The sequence below is a fragment of the Malus domestica genome, chromosome 14 (genome assembly GCF_042453785.1).
Source record: "Malus domestica chromosome 14, GDT2T_hap1".
NCBI lineage: Eukaryota > Viridiplantae > Streptophyta > Magnoliopsida > Rosales > Rosaceae > Malus > Malus domestica.
This window is the reverse complement of record NC_091674.1, coordinates 17,881,999-17,902,704: the sequence shown is the minus strand read 5'-3', so window position 1 is coordinate 17,902,704 and position 20,706 is coordinate 17,881,999. Positions and strand designations below refer to the sequence as shown.

At 38.0% G+C, this 20,706-nt stretch overlaps 1 protein-coding gene and 1 long non-coding RNA gene across 3 annotated transcripts; one reads left to right on the top strand and one right to left on the bottom strand.

Annotated features, from left to right (window-relative positions):
• Positions 1-354: 354 nt before the first annotated feature.
• LOC103426983 (probable WRKY transcription factor 29) lies at positions 355-2,154 on the bottom strand. 2 transcript variants are annotated; one of them, XM_008365060.4, is made up of 2 exons: positions 1,718-2,154; positions 355-1,217 (listed from the first exon to the last, which is right to left on the bottom strand). In XM_008365060.4, exons 1-2 carry the CDS (start codon positions 2,047-2,049, stop codon positions 599-601), a joined length of 951 nt encoding a protein of 316 aa, XP_008363282.2. In that variant the 5' UTR covers positions 2,050-2,154; the 3' UTR covers positions 355-598. The 2 variants fall into 2 exon arrangements, with proteins under 2 accessions (XP_008363282.2, XP_070668645.1); XM_070812544.1 differs by having other exon boundaries at positions 355-1,214.
• Positions 2,155-4,636: 2,482 nt separating this feature from the next.
• On the top strand, positions 4,637-9,433 carry LOC139191615 (uncharacterized). The gene is made up of 4 exons (XR_011575720.1): positions 4,637-5,691; positions 6,185-6,799; positions 8,906-9,084; positions 9,173-9,433. It is a non-coding gene; the product is annotated as an uncharacterized lncRNA (long non-coding RNA).
• Positions 9,434-20,706: the final 11,273 nt, after the last annotated feature.

Below are 20,706 nucleotides of genomic sequence, written 5' to 3'. Positions count from 1 at the left end.
TGTTAATGAATTGTGTAAGAAATTATCAGGTCTACTCCCCCCCCCCCACCCCATTTTGTTTTTCGAGTAAAGTCTCTTTCCTCCTGCATTTTATTAGACGCAACCAAAGTCCCCAATGTAGCAAATATAATGGGAATTGTTATTAATACTCCAAATTTCTTATTGTGCAATTCAAACATCTTATATTTAGAAATAAAAATGCAGTTGTGAGGAGTGCAAATTGAGATTTTTAGAATGCCAAAAATAATTCCCAAGATAACTACATATGGATCAAGTAGTGTCCCACCAGCAGAATATCAGAAATTCCTCCAAATAAAATAAAATCCAAGTTGATGGTGCATATAAGCTCACCAATTATTTGAAAATAAGAGATGATACCATTCTAATCCATGTCCGTATACATAATAGCCTTAATTATTGAGATTAGTTACAATTTCATGTCCATCAACTTTGTTGACTTGCTACTCGCATCTTCCATCTGTAAAAAGCTAGACCTAAATAAAAGAAAACTTGCATGGGCTAGGAAAATATAGTGATGATACAAATTTGATATAAACCAACCAAATGTTGCTTTCTCTAATGCATGGCTTCTGGTGAATCAGCAAGCACCGGTTACAGTACTAGAGTGGCCATTAATATTGAACCAAGGACTTGAAAAATTGTCCAAAAATTGATCCGAAAACAAACCTTCCATGACTGGTTCCAACTTTCTATCCAAATCCTCTAAGCTTTGGAACATTTCATCACTCACCATAGTACCCAACACGACATTTTCATTACTAATTTCATCCTCTTCCAAGAATTTCGCTTCCTCTTTTACGATATTAATATCCGCGCTTTCCACAAACTCACGGTTATCTTCAATGGATGCGGCAAGATTAGGCGTAGCTGGAGAATTCGAAGAACTACTACATTTGTCCTTGTTTCTAGATGAAGGGAACTTGCTTCTGGTGCTGCCAGCAAGAGAGTTTCGACGAGTTGGATGAACATGGTTGTGTTCTGCAGTGTAGGTTATGATGAACGTTTCAGGATTGGAACAGCTCCTTTCTACTTGTTTTCTTGCTGAACATCCTTTTGAGCTGCTGCATCTGTAATAGCTCCTCGGATGTGGCGATCCCTTGATGGGTTTTTGCCCATACTTACGCCACGCCCACACATCCGAAAAGAGATCTTCTGCTTTAACCTCTTTCACAACCCTTTTGTTCTGATTCTTCCTGCTGAAATTAACATTTAAAGAACAAAATTAAAAAAAAATTAAACATTTGGAAAACTTATAAATCCAGAATCATTAAGTCAAAATTAAAAAAAATAATAAAACATAAAAAAAAAATAAAAAACACTTTTTAACCTCATTTATTTCTAACAAGTAAGATACTGATACTTGCAAGTTAATTAATTTCTTTAACCAATTGTCAACACTATGATTGTTTGTGTGATAGTATCTACTATATACGATTACTAAAATTGCTTAGGATACCCTTTTTTAGCTTTTACAATACATTTCTTAATTCAAGATCCCTCTTAATAACTAGAATCAAAGAATTATTAGTAGATTTGTTCTGAAAATATAGGAATGGGCTAGGGTTATGAACTTATATAATCTGATGATCAGACTCGATTTCATGGTTATAATAAAGTTCATTGCATACCATACCAAACCAAAATAGGGTTAGATACATTCTAATTATGAGAAGGGGAAATTAGATAAATAACCAACCTTATTCTTTTACAAATAGGTGCTGATTCCTTCATGTTTTTTATCAGCTTGGGTGCTTCTGTGATGACTTCTTGGGGAACAGATATGGAGGAGGCAAGAATAGTTGGTGGGGATGTAATTTGATTAACTGGGTAAAAAGGCTTGTAAAGCTCCTCCAATTCAGCTAAAGTTGTTGTGGCTTCAAAGGCCTGAGGAAAATAAGCTTGAAAAAGCTCGTCGTCTTCCTGAAGGCTTAAAGGAGCAAAGAAATATGGTATTTGGGAGTCCTCCATGACTTCATCAATATCGGTATTGCACCCTCTTACCACAGCTTGCAAATCCCAGTTCTCCATGCATACAATTCTGGGAGAGAGAGAGAGAGAGAGAGAGAGAGACAGAGAGAGGTTTGTATTAGCTAGGCAGCTGACTTTGGTTTGTAAAGAAATATGATGAGAAGAAATCTGCAAGGCCTGCTCCTATATATTAAGGAGGAGACTCAGATTGTCTGAAACCCAGAGTGCTTTCTCACTGGGTTGACTTTTGGACAAAGTCAAAAAACAATTTGTGCACGCTATTTAACCATTTGACAACTGGGCACCTTTGGCTTTTGGCATCACCAGCAGCCAATAAGGAACTAAGAAATTATAGATGTCAAAACTGAGCGAATACGTACGTTCTGTGTGGGGCGTATGTGCGACTGCGTTCAGTAGTTATCATCTCATATTTTCAGGAGCAATAATTTGGATTTTTTTTTGGGATATCTACAAGCTCGTCACTCTTTCGTCTGTCGGCCGCGAAGGCTGACAAATTGGCATAAAATTTTGTTAACTTGCCTGTTATAAATTGGGAATTTTCAACACATACGAAAATTAAGTTTTTCTTTATGTGCAAGTTGCTGCCAATGCACCTCTCATAATTGAGTGAAATTCTTTTGGTTTTTCCGGTGACATTGAGTGAAGTTCTTAATAAGTTTGTTTGCGAACCTTGTGTCATATCCATTTAATACTATGTGCATATAATACAGACGGTTCGAGTTTTGAAATACATTATGTAGTGAGCCCGAAAGAGTATGTAAAAAAATCTTTCCCATGATTCTAACATTGTATACCATATGGTATCACTAGTAGAAAAACTATTTGCGCAACAGAATTTTGTGCGACAAAGTAAAATCTGTCACTCAAAGACATTTTGGGCAACGAAAAAAAAATTCTTCGTCGCGCAAGGTTGGTCAACTTTGTGCGACGGAGAACTCGTCGCGCAACAATGTTTGCACGACCAAAAAAATATGTTCGTCATGCAAAGCCAAAAAGAAAACTGCAAGTGATTTTTTTTGTTGGAGCAAAAACAAATGCGCGACGAAGATTTTCCCACAGAACCTTTGCGCAACAAAGTCTTCGTCGCGCAAAGTTTGTTCAATTTTTGGGGCAAAGCATTCAACGCATGGGAATCAGAGGAACACTTGTGCGACAAAGGCTTCATTGCACAAGTTACAGTCAGTTTTCATGATAATTCATATATTTCATGCATTTATTCCATCTATTCCTAGTCTCTTTGTGATATTTTTTAGTTAAACTGGTTGCGTTTTACTCTCTTTTGTGTTAATATGTAGTTAATTGTATTTTAGAGCCATTTAAGGGTAAATAAGGTAAAATGATGCTGAAAGTGGAGAATTGAATAAGGATTCTAATGTAGAGAGAGATTCAAAGTGTACAATTGAATATGGTGATGAATATGGCCCTTTTGAGAAACCAATAACAGTAAAAAACACCTGAAATAAATGCTCCATTACTGGGATGTCTTGGCATTCTATAACAGCCTCTTTAATCTTATAAAACTGAGAGTTCTAGCCACTTTTACACATGCTCCCCCTTGGGGTCGCCCAAAGCTCTCTCTCTTCTCTTTCTTCCAAAAACAAAACCCTATTTCTCATCACCATCTGCTGCCACCAAAGAAACCACGCAGTCGTGCTATTCTTGGAGAAGTTCAACATCAGAATTGCTTCAAGGGGGTTAATTCTATGAACTTTAATTTCACTCATGTTGTTCTTGAAATTTATATATTCTATAATCATGTTGTGTAATTAAGTTCATAGCTGGGAATTTCGATGTAGCCTTGCAAACCTATTCTATGTTATTAAGTTAAAGTATTGAAATTACCAATCTGTGTTCTTGTTTCATTCACTGGTTTTATAGTATAATTTGTTTGTTAATCTTAATGTTTGATCACCATTAGGGTTGCTTATAGTACACATCATGCTTAATCTTGGTAGACATGTGAATGAATGAAGAAACTGTTGTGCATACATCCTGCCATGTGGTTTCTTTGGTTCTTTGAAGTTTTCTTGTTCTTAATGGATTCTTATTAGGTTGCAGATTATGAGTACTTGATCACAACCACACATCAAATGAATGATCATAAATGAGTAAAACGAACCCTAGTTGCAGATTAGAGAGTTGAATGCGTTTTAACTTAATTTTTATGGAATTGGCTTGTAATGGTGAAATCGATATCCCTAGTTCCGTTCCCATCATTTATGAATCAATCTATCGTTCATTTTTATCTTGTTTTGCATTTTAAATTACTTTAGCTTTCAAAACCAAAATCTAAATTCAGTTTTCATTTTCATTGCTTAGTTAGGGTTTACATAAAGCTAGTAATTTGTAGAGGTCTAATCAGTCCCTGTGGTTTGACACCCTTACTTGTACCATTATACTATCCTTATATTTACACTTAAAATGAACACAACAAAATTTTGACGCCATTTCCGGGGACTGATTTCATTCCCCTATAATTGCTTGTTTTATAAACCCTATCTGTTTTTCTTTTCTTAGTTTAGATTTTTAATTTACATTTTAGGTTGTTTGATTTCAGGTGGTATAGAGAGATGTACGGCAAATGTCCGTTATTTTCTAAAACTGACCATCTTCTTCAATTCTGCCCAAGGAAAGATGAGTTTCCTACATTTGTTCGAGAGCACTCACACCGCATGTGTTTCTCTAACCAAGGGCCACTGCAACCAATGCCAAATACATACAACCCTGCTTGGAAAAACTCTCATCATGACTCTTGGAACAACATACAAGCCCCAAATCAAGCATTTGCACCTCCACCACAACAAGAATCCTTTAACACTATATTGGATGGCACTTTGAAGCTACTTGCTCAAAACAATTTGTAATTTCAACAATCAACGAGTAGCATTATTCAAAACCATTCTTTAGCACTAACTAATTTGGAAATTCAAGTGGGTCAGATTGTCCAAGCTATAAATGAACATCAATCCGGTGGTGATGATCAAGAAGAGAAGGAGGAACAACCAAAGGAAGTTTGCTATGCATATTGTCATGAGGTTCCTGAGCCTTATAAAGATGAAGAGTCTTACATTCCTCCCAAGCCATATGTTCCACCAATTCCTTTTCCAAGGAGATTTGTCAAACAAAAGCATGATGAGTCACCCATAGATGTGCTTGGTGAAACTGTGTCGAACATAGTGTTTGAAACTCTTCCTCTATCCTCTAATTTAATTGAATGTTTTTCAAAATATGTGCTGGATTCTCCATGTTGTTTTACATCTTTTTAGATGCCATCTTTGGAGTCTTTTGGAGATGATTTGCTGCCATATGAAGAGAAAAACATATTGAAGTTGGATGACAAATCATTGCTACCCATTCACCATAAGAAAGAAGATTTGGAGCTAGATGATGAGATTGCTACCTTGAACAAATTTCATTCATCCGTTGAAATCATTGCTCAAGCCACATCTTTAACAATTTTCGAGGATATGCTTCTTCGCAAGGAGAGACGAAAACATGATCACAATCAAGTTCTTGTGGAAATTCAACACACTATATTCAAAGTCCCTCGAAAGAAACCACTTCTTTCGACCAAGGTTCGGAGGTACCTTGACTTCTTGCCACCCTAGGTGTTCATCTATCATGGTACCATGTCTTGCCTAGACATTAAATAAAGCACTTTCTAGGAGGCAACCTAGCTGGGTTTGTGTTCTTTCCTTTTATTTTGTGTCTTTTAGTTTTTGTTTTATTACATTCCATGCTTACTCTGCCTTCATGCATTGCTGCATTCCATTCATTTTTTTTATGCATCAAGGACAATGCTTAGTTTAGGTTTGGGGGGTGTGGGATTGAAAATTTTCGTTTGTTTTTAGTGTTGGTTAAGTTTGCTTTTGCTAACTAATGTGAATGTATATGAGGGCTATGTTTACAACAAAACTGCAGTGTTGTCATGAAAAAGTTTCGTATCTTATTTTCTTTTACAAAGTTGTTACTCTTGATATTATGATGGTAAAAGTACCATGCTCATATTATAGAAGAAGAATAGTGGAGACTACCCTAGTGAGCTATTTTGAGCCTATTTGCATCTTTGAGAGGGTTTAAAGTGTTTATGCTCCTATCTTTTTCTTTCAATTTCACTTTAAATGATCTCATTATTTTTGTTTGATTGAATGCTAAGAACTATTCTCTTTTGCAGATACCATGTGCTTGTTATCACTTATGAATGAACCCATTGAGACGATGTTGGGCTATGCATGTTTTAACCACCAAATGGTTTTATTCCCAACCCTTTGTGTGTTCCATTCATCTTTTTTGCAGCCAAACACTTTTAACCTGATTATTTCATCACCTACACCATGTGCTTGTTATCACTTATGAATGAACCCATTGAGACGATGTTAGCTATGCATGTTTTAACCACCAAATGGCATTATTCCCAACCCTTTGTGTGTTCCATTCATCTTTTTTGCAGCCAAACACTTTTAACCTGATTCTTTCATCACCTACACCAAACTCTACTCATCTTAGCCCATTACAGCCATACCCTATAGTTTGGAGAATACCAAAGTGATGAAGACAAAGATAATGATTAAGCTCTACATCAAGAAAATGGTGTGTACCGAGGTAACACATGCTAGAATTGCAAAATAAAAAGAGAAATGAAATATAAAAAAAAAAGGAAAAAAAAAAGAATAAAGAATATGCAATTTCCAAATCCTTCACTATCGCACATGGGTCTTGGATGCCAAGAACAAACAACGAAGACCAATTCAAGAGGAGAGCTTGTTGGTTTCACTACAAAGACACTTTGGTATGTCCCAAGCTCTAGTATTTCCTATCCATTCTTTCGTAGCCTAAGCCTTACATTACAATCTTGTAAAAGACCTAGCTGATCTTTGGGGATATATTCATGGGTGCTGGTAAGTATGTGTGTTATCCATATTATTAGTGTTTGATTCCTTTCATGAGATGTATTCTGAAATTGTGCTTTTATTCATATTTCATATGTGAGAATTTTGATTCTTTTTTACATAACTTCACTCACATATGTTTGTCGAGAGACTACACCTTAGGATCTGATTGAAAATTTGAGTGACAATCTGTGAGAATTAGAGTTTAGGCAAATTCTATCTTCAGTCTTTAAGTATGGTGCTTTTGAAGTCATGAATCATGGAGCAATACTTTTACACTACACACATGATATGATTCTTTGAAGTGGCATACTTTTGGTTTGAATGTATGACTAAGCTTTCATTGGTTCTTATTAGTTTGTTTCAAGTATGCTTTAACCAATTTATTTGTCGAGTTTGTATATGTTTGTGGGCATCATCGCTGTAAACCCTAAGGAGACACAACTCCTCCTACTAGGGACACCTAGAGGTTTAAAGGCTTGTTGCACAAGCTCATTGCAATCGTTTAGCCATCGAAAGTGGTCTAGTTAGATTTTTCTTTGTTTTGTTTGTTTTAGCTTTAGTTTTGCTCGAGGACTAGCAAAAACCAAGTTTGGGGGTATTTGATAACTCATATATTTCACACATTTATTCCATCCATTCCTAGTCCCTTTGTGATATTTTTGTGTTAAACTAGTTGCATTTTACTCTCTTTTGTGTTAATGTGCAGTTAGTTGTATTTTAAAGGCATTTGAGGGTAAATAAGGCAAAATGGTGCTGAAAGTGGAGAATTGAATAAAGATTTTGATGTAGAGAGAGATTCAAAGTGTACAATTGAATATGGTGATGAATATGGCCCTTTTAAGAGACCAATAACAACAAAAAAACGTATGAAATAAATGCTCCATTACTGGATGTCTTCGCATTCTATAACAGCCTCTTTAATCTTATAAAACTATGAGTTCCAGCCACTTTTACACAAGCTCCCCCTTGGGGTCGCCCTGAGCTCTCTTTCTTCTCTTTCTTTAGCCTTTCTTCCAGAAACAAAACCTTATTTCTCATCACCATCTGCTACCACCGATGAAACCACGCAGCCGTGCTGTTCTTAGAGAAGTTCAACATCAGAATTTCTTCAAGGGGTTTCTTCTATGAACTTTAATTTCACTCATGTTGTTCTTGAAATTTATATATTCTGTAATCATGTTGTGTAATTAAGTTCATAGCTGGAAATTTCGATGTAGCCTTGCAAACCTACTCTATGTTATTACGTTAAAGTATTGAAATTACCAATATGTGTTCTTGTTTCATTCACTGGTTTTATAGTATAATTTGTTTGTTAATCTTAATGTTTGATCACCATTAGGGCTGCTTATGAATTATTTGATCAAGGTTATAGTACACATCATGCTTAATCTTGGTAAACATGTGAATGAATGAAGAAACTGCTATGCATACATCCTGCCATGTGATTTCTTTGGTTCTTTGAAGTTTTCTTGTTCTTAATGTATTCTTATTTGGTAATCTAAGTTGAACATCACAACTAGGTTGCAAATTAGGAGTACTTGATCACAACCACACATCAATTGGATGATCATAAATGAGTAAAACGAAACCTAGTTGCAGATTGGAGAGTTGAATACGTTTTGACTTAATTTTCATGGAATTGGCTTGTAATGGTGAAATCGGTATCCCTAGTTCCATTCCCATCGTTTCTGAATCAATCTATCATTCATCTTTCTCTTGTTTTGCATTTTAAGTTACTTTAGCTTTCAAAACAAAAATCTAAATTCAGTTTTCATTTTCATTGTTTAGTTAGGGTTCACATAAAGCTAGTAATTTGTAGAGGTCTAATCAATCCTTGTGGTTCGACACCCTTACTTGTGCCATTATATTATCCTTATATTTGCATTTGAAAGGAACACAACACGTCACGCAAAGGCTCTAACCTTCCTATAAATATGCGTTTTTGCTCTCCTTATTCTTCATAATTATGTTCTCCTTACTCTTCACAATTTTGTTCCTGCTAGGATGGAGGATAAAAACAAGGATCAAAGCGTCCCCGCCAACCCATATGATTTGAGGCAACATGTTGGAGTTCACGTATGCGATTGGTGTAGCCATGCAGAATAATTATCCTACTGCTGAGTGGCGTTCTTGGAAATATGTGCTAAAAAATGTGAAGAATGCAGTGATGGATGAATTATTAGTAAGTATAGTGTTGATGGATCAATAATTAATTTTGTGAAATTTTTTGTTATATGTTGGAATTAATTATTTGCATATATGTGTAACAGTGTAAGTATACTCTTGATGACGATATGAATAAAGAGTTGATGAAGTTGATGGGGGCAGCGTTGAAGGGAGGTTACAAGTGGTAGCATTATGACATTGAGCAAAATGGAGGACCATCGAAATAGTAGTTTTAAATTTATGTTTTTTAAGACAATATTTAAATTTATGGTTTTTTTATAAGTTATGTATTTGGAAGCTTTAATTCCTGTTTGGTTTTTTAAATAATTGAATGGAATATAATATCAATTTATTTAAGGTTTTAATTATTTTTAGAATAAATGTTATAACTGAAAATTTGTTTGTAATTATGAAGTTTACGAAAACATAGATATCTATGTTTATGTAAACTTCATAATTACAATCGATCACGTTCGTCGCTAAAACTTTTGTGCGACAAAGGTTGTCACTGTGCAAAACCTTGCGCAACAAAGCCTTCGTCATGCAAATGGCTTTCAGTTTTAGATCAACGTATTTGGTGATCTAAATCAAAGAAATCAATACCTTATTTAGTGCAGATGTTTGCTAGACAAAGTCTTCGTCACACAAAGTGACTTCACAATCCCTATTACTTCGTCAGCAGTGATTCGGTAATGGCTACGACCATAAGTGTGTCTGACCCGTTCCGCATAAAATTTCTTCTTGTCTATCCATAAAATATTTTTTCATAATACTGAAGCTAAATAAAAAATTTATACAAAATGCAAAATTTACAGCGCAAACCTTTTCCGTAACCTTCGCCATCCGTTGTCTTTGACGAATGCGCACCACTGTTGGCCATAGTACCAACAATCAAAGAACAAATTGATTATAATCTACAGACTTGGTAAGCATTTCTGAAACGAATTGTTAAGAATAAAGAGAGCAGAAGCGCACATTTATATGAGCATTGGTGCGTACCAAATGTGCTACAGATTGGGAGTCTTGGAGAGCCATCCCCGAGAAGCTAAAGATGCACATGATTTATGAGTTAGCTGTATCTGTTAATTTTATTAGTTAAATAATAATGTTTGTTAAATATAATATAATAGTGAGTTTTTAATTTATTGATTTTTGCATGACAGCCCAATTGGAACATTGACAAAAGTGACCCAAATCTGATGAAGGCTATTGACAACATGTTCAAGTCGTGTTTCCGAGAGTAGAAGTTTGATAAGCAACGCGCAACAGAACTATAGCAAAAACCAGAACTACCAATGGATGAGTAGAATATGATTTTTTATTTTAATTTTATTGCTTATTTAATAATTAGATCTGAATTTTAAGTTTTTTTAGTATGAAGAGCTTAATTAAATATGTACTTAATATTTATTATGAATAAAATTAATGTATTTTAATAAATATGTATATTAATTAATTATGCACAAATGGTACAATGAAATAAGTTCTTAATTTATTAAGTATTTATTTGGTTTGAAAAAATTTGGAGAGTGAATGGAAAAATAAAATGTTTTTTTCAAAAAACGAACGTTTAAAAAGAAAAAAAAAAGTAATGTCGAAGAACTATGGTTCGTTGCACAATGTGTTATAAAAATGCGGCAAAGCATAGTTGGATGGCACCAAAAAGTTGAAGCGCAAGGTTTTGCGCGACGATGCTTTCGTCGCGCAAAGTCTTTCACTTTACGGAACTTAACCAGAATGTAGAAAGGTAGAAGCTGCAAAACAATTGCAACAGCTGCCTTCCTCTACTGGAATTTCTAGCCGTTGGGATTGTCGTTTGTCTCGGAGATACAATTTTTCTTAACGAACTTATTTAATTTCCATTCATTTAAATTGTGTTGTATGTAGTTTATAGGTATTGTGAGTTTTTGTATTTGTATGCAAACATTTTTTTATGGATTGATAGGAGCATATTTATGCGACTTAGTTAACATGTTTTCTTGCATTTACTTAGTTAGTTATTGCTTATAAGAGTGTTTTAAGCTATTTTTGTGTGTTTATAGGTCCTAATAGCAAAGTTGGAAAGAAAGTGCATTTTGGTGCAATTTGGAGCAATTTTGGGCCAAAATGGATTGCATGCATATGGAGCAAGTGGGATGGATGTTTTTGGTGTTTTAAAAAGGGTTTCAACACATGCAAAAATCTGAATAATGAAGTTGAAGTATGGAAGTGTGCAGATACATACACTTAAGGAACAATTTGAAAGGAAAAGAAGTGAAAGATGCCATTTGTTGGATTGCTTTACAAGTTGTATTCACATTTTCAGCAACTACAAACATAATTGCAAGCTGAAATGATGCATAGCATGTGTGTAGAGGTGTAAAGTGGCCAAAAGTTGATGTTTGCAAGATGAAATGATGCAAAACATGTGTGTGAAAGTTGTCTAACAGCTAGTACATGTGGAAAAGGGATGGAATACAAGGCAAATGCATCAGAAATTGAAGAATAAAGGCACATGGACAGCTACAAAGGAGTTGAATTAGCAAGAGAGGAATGATTGCCTTTTGTTAAAGGCAAGACACAATGATAAAAGAGCATGTAAACTAGCTGTTTTTGCATCATTTTGGTCTTTGTTTGTATTGTTTATTGAAGCCGCTTGAGTGATTCTTTGCTTTGGAGCTTCTATAAATAGGGAGTGAAGGGAAGAACACTAGAGACATGAAAAATACCCCCTTTCATCTCAGAAATTCGTCCAGCCACATTCCACACCATTCTACACTCCCAAATCACCATACATCCATAATTCCTTACCTTTGCCGCACCCTCCACCTATCCTAAACACTACCATACCATCTCACATCCATTCCTCCATAAAAATATCACCCAAAACATGTCCCCAAGTCTTGTGCCGCAGCAAAGAGGAAAGAGGACAGTCTATAGGCATGCTTGTTGTTCAAAGTGGATCATTGGAGCGTCTAGGTGTTTTCTTTCTTTTGTTTTCAATGTTTAAATTTGGCGCCGTTGCCGGGGATTAGCAACTTTGCTAATCCCTTTGATTGCTTCTTTTCATTCATTTATTTTGTTGAAGTTTCTGACCCTGTTTTGTTTCTTTGTTTTTAAGGTACTAGTGCATGACTCGAAGTTCCCACCCTGTTCGTGAGCATATTTTGGACTTTGACGACGATTTTGAGAGAACTTTGAGACGAAGAAGGAACCAACAAGAGTCCAACCCACTTAGCCTGGAACCTAACCTTGAAGAACAAGTTCCAGAAGAGGAGGAGATACCCACGGCACAAGTGGGAGAAGTAGTGCAAGACATGGCCATGAACAACCGAACACTCAAGGAGCTCGCCGCTTCGGGATTAGATAATGCCGCACCTTTGTGTATCCAATATCCCACGGCTGCGCAAGGTAAAACCGAAGAGTTCGAGTTAAAGTCAGGTTTGCTCCACCACATTCCAAAATACCATGGGTTGTCCATGAAGGATCCGAACAAGCATTTAAAAGAATTTGAAGTGGTGTGTTCAAGCATGACTCCGGTTAACGTCGACGGAAGTATTTTGAAGATGAAGGCTTTTCCATTCTCTTTAATGGATAAAGCCAAAGATTGGTTGTACGAGTTAGCTCCCGGAACTGTCACATCTTGGGAGAGTATGAAGAGGGCGTTTTTTAAGAAGTTTTTCCCAACTTCTCGAATCATTCTCCTACGTAAAAAGATTAGTGGTATTCAGCAAGAAGAAGGTGAGTCTTTTCCTACTTATTATGAACATTTTAAATCACTTGTTGCTTCTTATCCACAGCATCAGATGAAGGAGGAGTTACTTCTACAATACTTTTACGAGGGGCTCCTACCACTTGAACGTCAAATGCTCGATGCCTCGGCGGGTGGAGCATTGGTGGACAAAACACCCATGGCTACCAAGATCTTGATTGCTAATCGAGCGTTGAACGCTCAACAATACGAGGGTGTTGGCCAAAGAGGACCCCCACGGCAGCAAGTACATGAGGTAAGTTCCACACCCGATATTCATTCACAATTAGCTAATCTTACTTCTATTGTGTCTCAGATGGCCGAAGGAATGAGAATGCAAGGGCCAATGGTGTGTGGCGTATGTTCTATCCAAGGACATGCCTCGGAAAAGTGCCCTCAACTCATTGAGAATGGTGGATGGGAGAGCGCTAACGCAATTGGATTTCAAGGCCAAAACCAACCGAGGAACGATCCATATTCAACCACATATAATCCAGGTTGGAGAGACCATCCAAACTTCAAGTTGAGGGAGGCCCAACAACCCCAACAACAAGGAGGCTTTAGGCAACAACCCCCAGGGTTTTTCACTAACCCATACGCACCCCCACATTTTCCACAACAATCTGCCCCAAATGCTTCAGGTACATCTCTAGACAATGATACACTCCTTAAGTTACTAACTAACTTGTCTCAGGGGCAAGAAAATCAAACCAAAGCTATGCAAAGCCAAGACAAAAGGGTGGATCAATTGGAGAAACAAATTGGGCAGATTGCAGATTTTGTAGGGAAGTTTCGAGACCAAGGCCAACTTCCTAGTTCTACCATTCCAAATCCAAAAGGAGGTTTCGAAAGTGCAAAAGCCATATTGTTGAGAAGTGGAAAAGAAGTTGGGGCAGGTCCTATACCATCAAAATCAGGTCTCAAAGAGGATGAAAACTTGCAAATTGAAGAGGAAGAAGCAAGCCTACCCACGGCAAAGGTGGTTCCACCTTTGCCGCAAGCTTCTAGTACCCCAAATCTATCCAAATCGTCCAATAAGGGTAAGAATGTGTCAAATTCAGTTCCTACTAATGTTTTTCCTTCGAATGTTCCTTTTCCTAGTAGGTTTATGCAAACAAAGAAGGAGGAAGCTGAAAAGGACATCCTTGAGACATTTAGGAAAGTTCCAGTTAACATACCCCTTTTGGATGCAATCAAGCAAGTTCCGAGATACGCCAAGTTTCTAAAGGAGTTGTGCACCACTAGGAAGAGGATTTCGACCAAGGAGGTTGTAAAGGTAGGTGAAAATGTCTCCGCCATCTTGCAACGCAAACTACCCCCCAAATGCAAAGATCCGGGTAGATTTACAATTCCTTGTGTCATTGGAAACACTCGCTTTGAATCTGCCATGTTAGATTTAGGTGCTTCTATAAATGTTATGCCATACTCAATTTTTGCATCTATGAATTTAGGAGTGTTGAAAAATGATGGTGTAATCATACAATTGGCCGATAGATCTAACGCCTATCCAAAGGGAGTTTTGGAAGATGTTCTTGTGCAGGTCAATCACTTAATCTTTCCAGCAGATTTCTATGTTCTCGAAATGGATGAATCGGATCATGCCACTTCATTGCCCATCCTCCTTGGACGGCCATTCATGAAAACGGCCCGGACTAAGATTGACGTGTTTAATGGAACTTTGTCCATGGAATTTGATGGGGAAGTTGTTAATTTCAATCTTTCTGATTCTATTAAATACCCTAGTGAGGACCATTCATGTTTCTCTATTGATATAATTAACTCTTTGGCGCAGGGATATTTTGAAGATTTGAATGATGATGTGCTTGAAAATGTCATTACAAGAGGCATGGAACTCAATACCAAGGGTGCAAACCATATGCTAACCCATGGCATGCATGAACCATTCCATGTTGTGGCTTCTAGTGAGGAATTCATTGAGTTGGTTGCTGCCCTTGAGTCATTACCTAAGCATGGTGGTAAGTCTCCTAACTTCGATTCCATTCCCATTTCAACTAACAAGTTGCTTCCATCAATAATTCAGGCACCTTTCCTTGAACTCAAACCATTACCAAGCCATTTGAAGTACATTTTCTTGGGAGAAAATGAGACCTTACCTGCCATCATATCCTCATTCCTCACGGCACAAGAAGAAGAGAAACTAGTTCGAGTCTTGAAGGAGTTCAAATCTGCCCTAGGATGGACCTTGGCCGATATCAAGGGTATAAGCCCTACAACGTGCATGCATCACATATTTCTTGAGGAGGGGGCCAAACCAACTAGAGAGGCTCAACGTCGTCTCAACCCTCCAATGATGAAAGTTGTGAAAAATGAGATAATCAAGCTCCTTGATTGTGGAGTGATCTATCCTATATCCGATAGCCGTTGGGTTTCACCTATTCAATGCGTGCCCAAGAAATCTGGAGTGACGGTTGTGGAGAATGTGGAGAATGAGCTTGTACCCACACGAATCCAAACCGGTTGGCGATTATGCATTGATTATAGGAAGCTAAACGCCACCACAAGGAAGGATCATTTCCCATTGCCGTTCCTAGATCAAATGCTTGAAAGGTTAGCGGGTCATTCCTTTTATTGTTTTCTTGATGGATACTCTGGTTATAATCAAATTGTCATTGCCCCGGATGATCAAGAAAAGACCACTTTTACTTGTCCCTTTGGAACGTTTGCATATCGACGCATGCCATTCGGTTTGTGCAATGCTCCTGCCACATTTCAAAGGTGTATGGTTGGCATATTTTCTGATTATGTTGAAAGGATTATTGAGATATTCATGGATGATTTTAGTGTGTTTGGTAGTTCATTTGATAATTGCTTAGATAATCTCACTTTAATCTTGAAACGTTGTGTTGAAACAAACCTTGTGTTAAATTGGGAGAAATGCCATTTTATGGTTAAACAAGGTATTGTTTTGGGTCATATAATCTCTGAAAAAGGAATTGAAGTTGATAAGTCTAAGATAGATCTTGTACGCTACTTACCCTCTCCTACTTCGGTGAGAGATGTTCGTTCTTTTCTTGGTCATGCAGGATTCTATCGACGATTTATCAAGGACTTTTCCAAGATTGCACAACCTCTATGCCGTCTCCTACAAAAGGAAGTGTCGTTTGAGTTCAACGAGGCGTGTGAGCAAGCATTCAACCATCTCAAGGACCTACTCACTACGGCACCAATCATTGTCCCACCGGATTGGAGCCTACCGTTCGAGCTTATGTGTGATGCGTCCGATTATGCGTTAGGAGCTGTTTTTGGGACAAAGGAAGGACAAGAGGCCGCATGTCATCTACTATGCCTCACGGACGTTGAATGATGCGCAGTTGAACTATTCCACTACGGAAGAAGAACTTATTGCCGTTGTTTTTGCTTTAGATAAGTTTAGATCATATTTAATTGGGACTAAAGTAATTTTTTTCACTGACCATGCAGCTTTGAAGTACTTGCTCACTAAAAAGGAAGCCAAACCGCGGATAATTCGTTGGATGTTGCTACTTCAAGAGTTCGATATTGAGATTCGTGACAAGAAGGGAAGTGAGAACGTGGTGGCTGACCACCTAAGCCGTATGGTGCATAATGAGGAGTCCCTACCCATTGTCGAGACATTCCCCGATGAACAATTGTTGTCCATAAAGGTTAGTGAGCCTTGGTATGCCGATTTGGTGAACTTTTTAGTGTCAAAACAAATTCCAAGCACTTTCACTAGGCACCAACGTGATAAACTTAGGCATGATGCACGGTTTTATGTGTGGGATGATCCATATTTGTGGAAATTTTGCCCGGATCAGATTGTACATCGATGTGTGCATGATTCTGAATTTCGTTCAATTTTAAGTTTTTGTCACACATATGCATGTGGTGGTCACTTTGGCACACAAAGAACAGCACTTAAGGTGTTACAATGTGGGTTCTATTGGCCTAGTATCTTTAAGGATGCTAGAACTTTTTGCTTAACATGTGATAAATGCCAAATAATGGGTAACATAGGTGCTAGGGATCAAATGCCGCAAGTTTCTATCCTTAATGTTGAAATTTTTTATGTTTGGGGAATTGATTTTATGGGTCCTTTTCCTTCCTCGTATGGTATCATGTATATTTTGCTTGCGGTTGATTATGTGTCGAAGTGGGTGGAAGCTAAAGCCACCCGGACTAATGACTCTAAAGTGGTTGCAGATTTTATTAGAACTAACATTTTTGCAAGGTTTGGCATGCCACGTGTCATCATAAGTGATGGAGGATCGCACTTTTGCAACCGGACCATAGAGGCGTTATTGAGGAAATACAATGTCAACCATAGGGTTTCTACACCTTACCATCCTCAAACGAATGGCCAAGCCGAGGTTTCCAACCGTGAGATCAAACAAATTCTAGAGAAGACCGTTGGGCCTACAAGGAAGGATTGGAGCTTACGGTTAGATGATGCACTTTGGGCATATCGTACGGCGTACAAGACACCCATTGGAATGTCCCCATTTCGGCTCATCTATGGCAAGCCGTGCCATCTCCCTGTTGAATTGGAACACAAAGCTCATTGGGCCGTCAAAAAGTTCAATATGGACCTAAATGCCGCAAGGAGTCATAGGAAGTTGCAACTAAATGAACTTGATGAGATAAGGCATGAAGCGTACGAGAATGCTAGCATTTACAAGGAGAAGACCAAAGTTTTCCATGATAAGATGATTTGAGGCAAAACATTCTCCGTAGGGCAGAAAGTGCTATTGTTCAACTCCCGTCTACGGTTATTTCCCGGTAAGTTACATTCTAAGTAGATTGGACCGTTTGTTATTACTAATGTTTTTATTCATGGTGCAGTCCAGATCCAAAGCTTGAAAACGGGACATGAATTCAAGGTGAATGGGCATCGATTGAAGCCCTATTATGAGCATTTTGAGGAGCATGCCGTGGAGGACATTCCCTTGCATGCCGTGGGCTCCAATGGGGAGTAATTGCGTTCTTCGTCCGGCTGCACGACGTTAAAGCAAGCGCTTCTTGGGAGGCAACCCATGTATTCAAATAAGGAAGATTATTGAATCGCTCCACAATCAGTTTTGCGTTTCTAAAAACCTCCCATTTTCTGCAGTTTTATTTTGCCTATATTATCATTTTTATTTGTTGCTTGTTTAATTGTTTTTTGTGTGGGTTTATTTTTGAAACACTGACAGTTATGCAAGGTATTTTTACATTCATAAAAAAAAGAAAGGAACATTAAGCAGATAAATACAAGATGGAGCTTTCATAAAGGCTGCTTAGGAGAAGTCTCAGTAGTTGGCGGAGCCTCAGCAGTCGGCGGAGCCACAGAAGAAGGAGGTATCGGAGGTTGATCATTTGGAGCTTCACTACACGGTACAGCCCCAGAAGACGAAGGCAAATGCTGTTGGAACAAACCCACAAACCTCTGATGATCAAGTAAAATCTGACCATCAGATTCCTGCATCTAGTCAATTTTCCTCTTCATGTTTGTGGCATAGTTGTGTGCGAGCTTGTGCAACTGTTTATTCTCATGCTTGAGTCCTCTAATCTCCTGTTTGAGACTCATTACTTCAGCCGCCAACGATTCAACTTGACGAGTTCGAGCAAATAGGCGTTGGGCCATGTTGGACACAGAACCCGCACACTGCACACTAAGAGCCAGAGACTCCTTAATAGCCAACTCATCAGACCATCTGGAAAGCAGTCTGTTATCTTTAGGAGTGACAAGGTTCCGGGCCACCACCACAGCGGTCATGTCATTCTTCATCACCGGATCCCTAACGGTAAGAGGACCAATAGGGGATATGAAGGATGGGCGCCATATGTTGTCTGGAGAAGGCGGGACTGCCTCTTCACCAAGGTTTAAGTCAAAACGACGGTCGGAAGGGCCAGACATTTTCAGAGGTGTTAAAGAAAGAAGAGGTCGGACAGGTCAAGATCGTAGAAGTGCAAGAATGGAGTTTTTACAGGTTGAAATTCAAGTGCGCTTTGAACGTCCTGCGTACTTCTATAAAAATCAACATGTGATGGGATTTCAGAGATTGAAGAAGCGAGCTCAGAATTCAAAGAGGCCAATTCAAAAATCGAAGAGGCGTCAGCTTTCTCAAAAGTTGAGCTTACTCACAAACCACCGATTCCAGATATCGAAGAGTGTCAGCTTTCTCAGCCTCGTCAGCACCCGTCACACGCAAACTCAGCTTTGCGAAAATCACGAAAAATTTGTCAAAGCTTCGATCTCAGATAGCGAAGATGCGCCTGTCTCTCTCAGCCTCGTCAGCACTTGTCACATGCAGAGAAAGCTTTGCGGAAATCACGGGCAGTTTGTCGAAGCGCCGATTCCAACCATCTATCTTTCTCAGCCTCGTCAACTTTGAGGAAATCACGGGCAATCTGTCGACGATTTCTGTTGAAGTAGAAAACACGTGAAGTTTACTGTTCAATCATCCAACGGTTGCCGACAGAAGTGAAAGAACAGTACCGGTTATTATTTCCTATAAATGTCGACCTTCACCCTCCATGGCAAGGCAGACATACATAACCTTCCGTCATCTCCGAGAATGCCTTTCCAACAAACCCTCTCGAGTCACTCAGTGTTCCTTATTCCTTGGGGTACCTCTGCAAACAACCCATCCAAAGCAAAAGTATTTCATATCATGAAGGTTGAAAGCAAGAGTATCTCATATCATGCTTTCTCCCTGTCCTTCTCCTTGTCGTTGTTTTAGGACAAGGAGAAAGTGAGTAATCAGCCAGCACTTGGTATCAATCTTCCGATCAAGAACCGACTGCCTGGTGATGTGAAAAATAAGTTAACACACAAATTAAACCCTCTTGTTGACAATTGTAGTATATGTATAAGTAGGGATCATTCTGGACCGGGGATTAGGAGGGCTTGCTAATAACCTCTCACTTGACTCAAAAATATAAGAAGAACTTAAAAACACAAAAGTAGGCTTTAAAACACTAAACTAGACTCAAAGAGTTCAAAACAAACTTAAGCACACTTTGATACAAGAAAATAAATGGGGGGTATTGGTTTTGGTTGTGATTGAGATAAAAAGTAAAACTAAATATATGGTTGATGGATTAGCTAGAGATCCATTCTTCACACATGACACACTTGTACATGAATTGATTTCCAATTGCTTTTCAATAGATTATGAAACTCAACACCCCAGATTAACCGTGATGCACTAATTAATCCTCAGATTTTCCTTGATTTATTGAATTGGATGAATGTATACGACAATCCAAATTATTCTCAAAAAGTCCTCTACATGAATGCATAATAGAGATACAATCAAAGATCATTACGTTCTATGAAAATCATAAGTGTTAACGAGGCATTCGTAACTATGAATGCATGATACGTTTGCCAAGAATTCAATTAACGCGATTGTGACTAGCAACCTTCACTACCAATGAATATAAACTTGTAACGATTAGGTGAAACTCATTTATATCCTAGCATCAAATTCATGCATGAAAACTAAATATGCATCCTTAATCAACATACAAGAATTAGTTTTGGAGAAAGTAGTTAATTGAATTGCATTCACAACTTATTAAATCACAATTGGAAGAAATCAATTCATATCTCAAGCATGTTCATGGCTTCGAACTTCCCCCTAGCTAAGTAAGGTTTTAGTTCCTCATACTTGCAATTAAACAAAAACAATTGATATTAAACATAGAAAAACAAAGTAGAATACACCTAGAATGCTCCAACAACTCCAATGGAATGGCTAGCACAACTCCAAGCACTCCTCCTTCTTTGCAAGCAGCGGCACTAGAGGTTTTGGACGGTTTTGGGTGGTTTTTATGGTGTAGAATGGATGGGGAATGGTATGGAAATGTTTAGGGTTGATGGGTGGTGTGGCTAGGGGTGATTTTTGGCTGAATTTGGAGAGAATGGTGGTGGAGAGGTGTGGC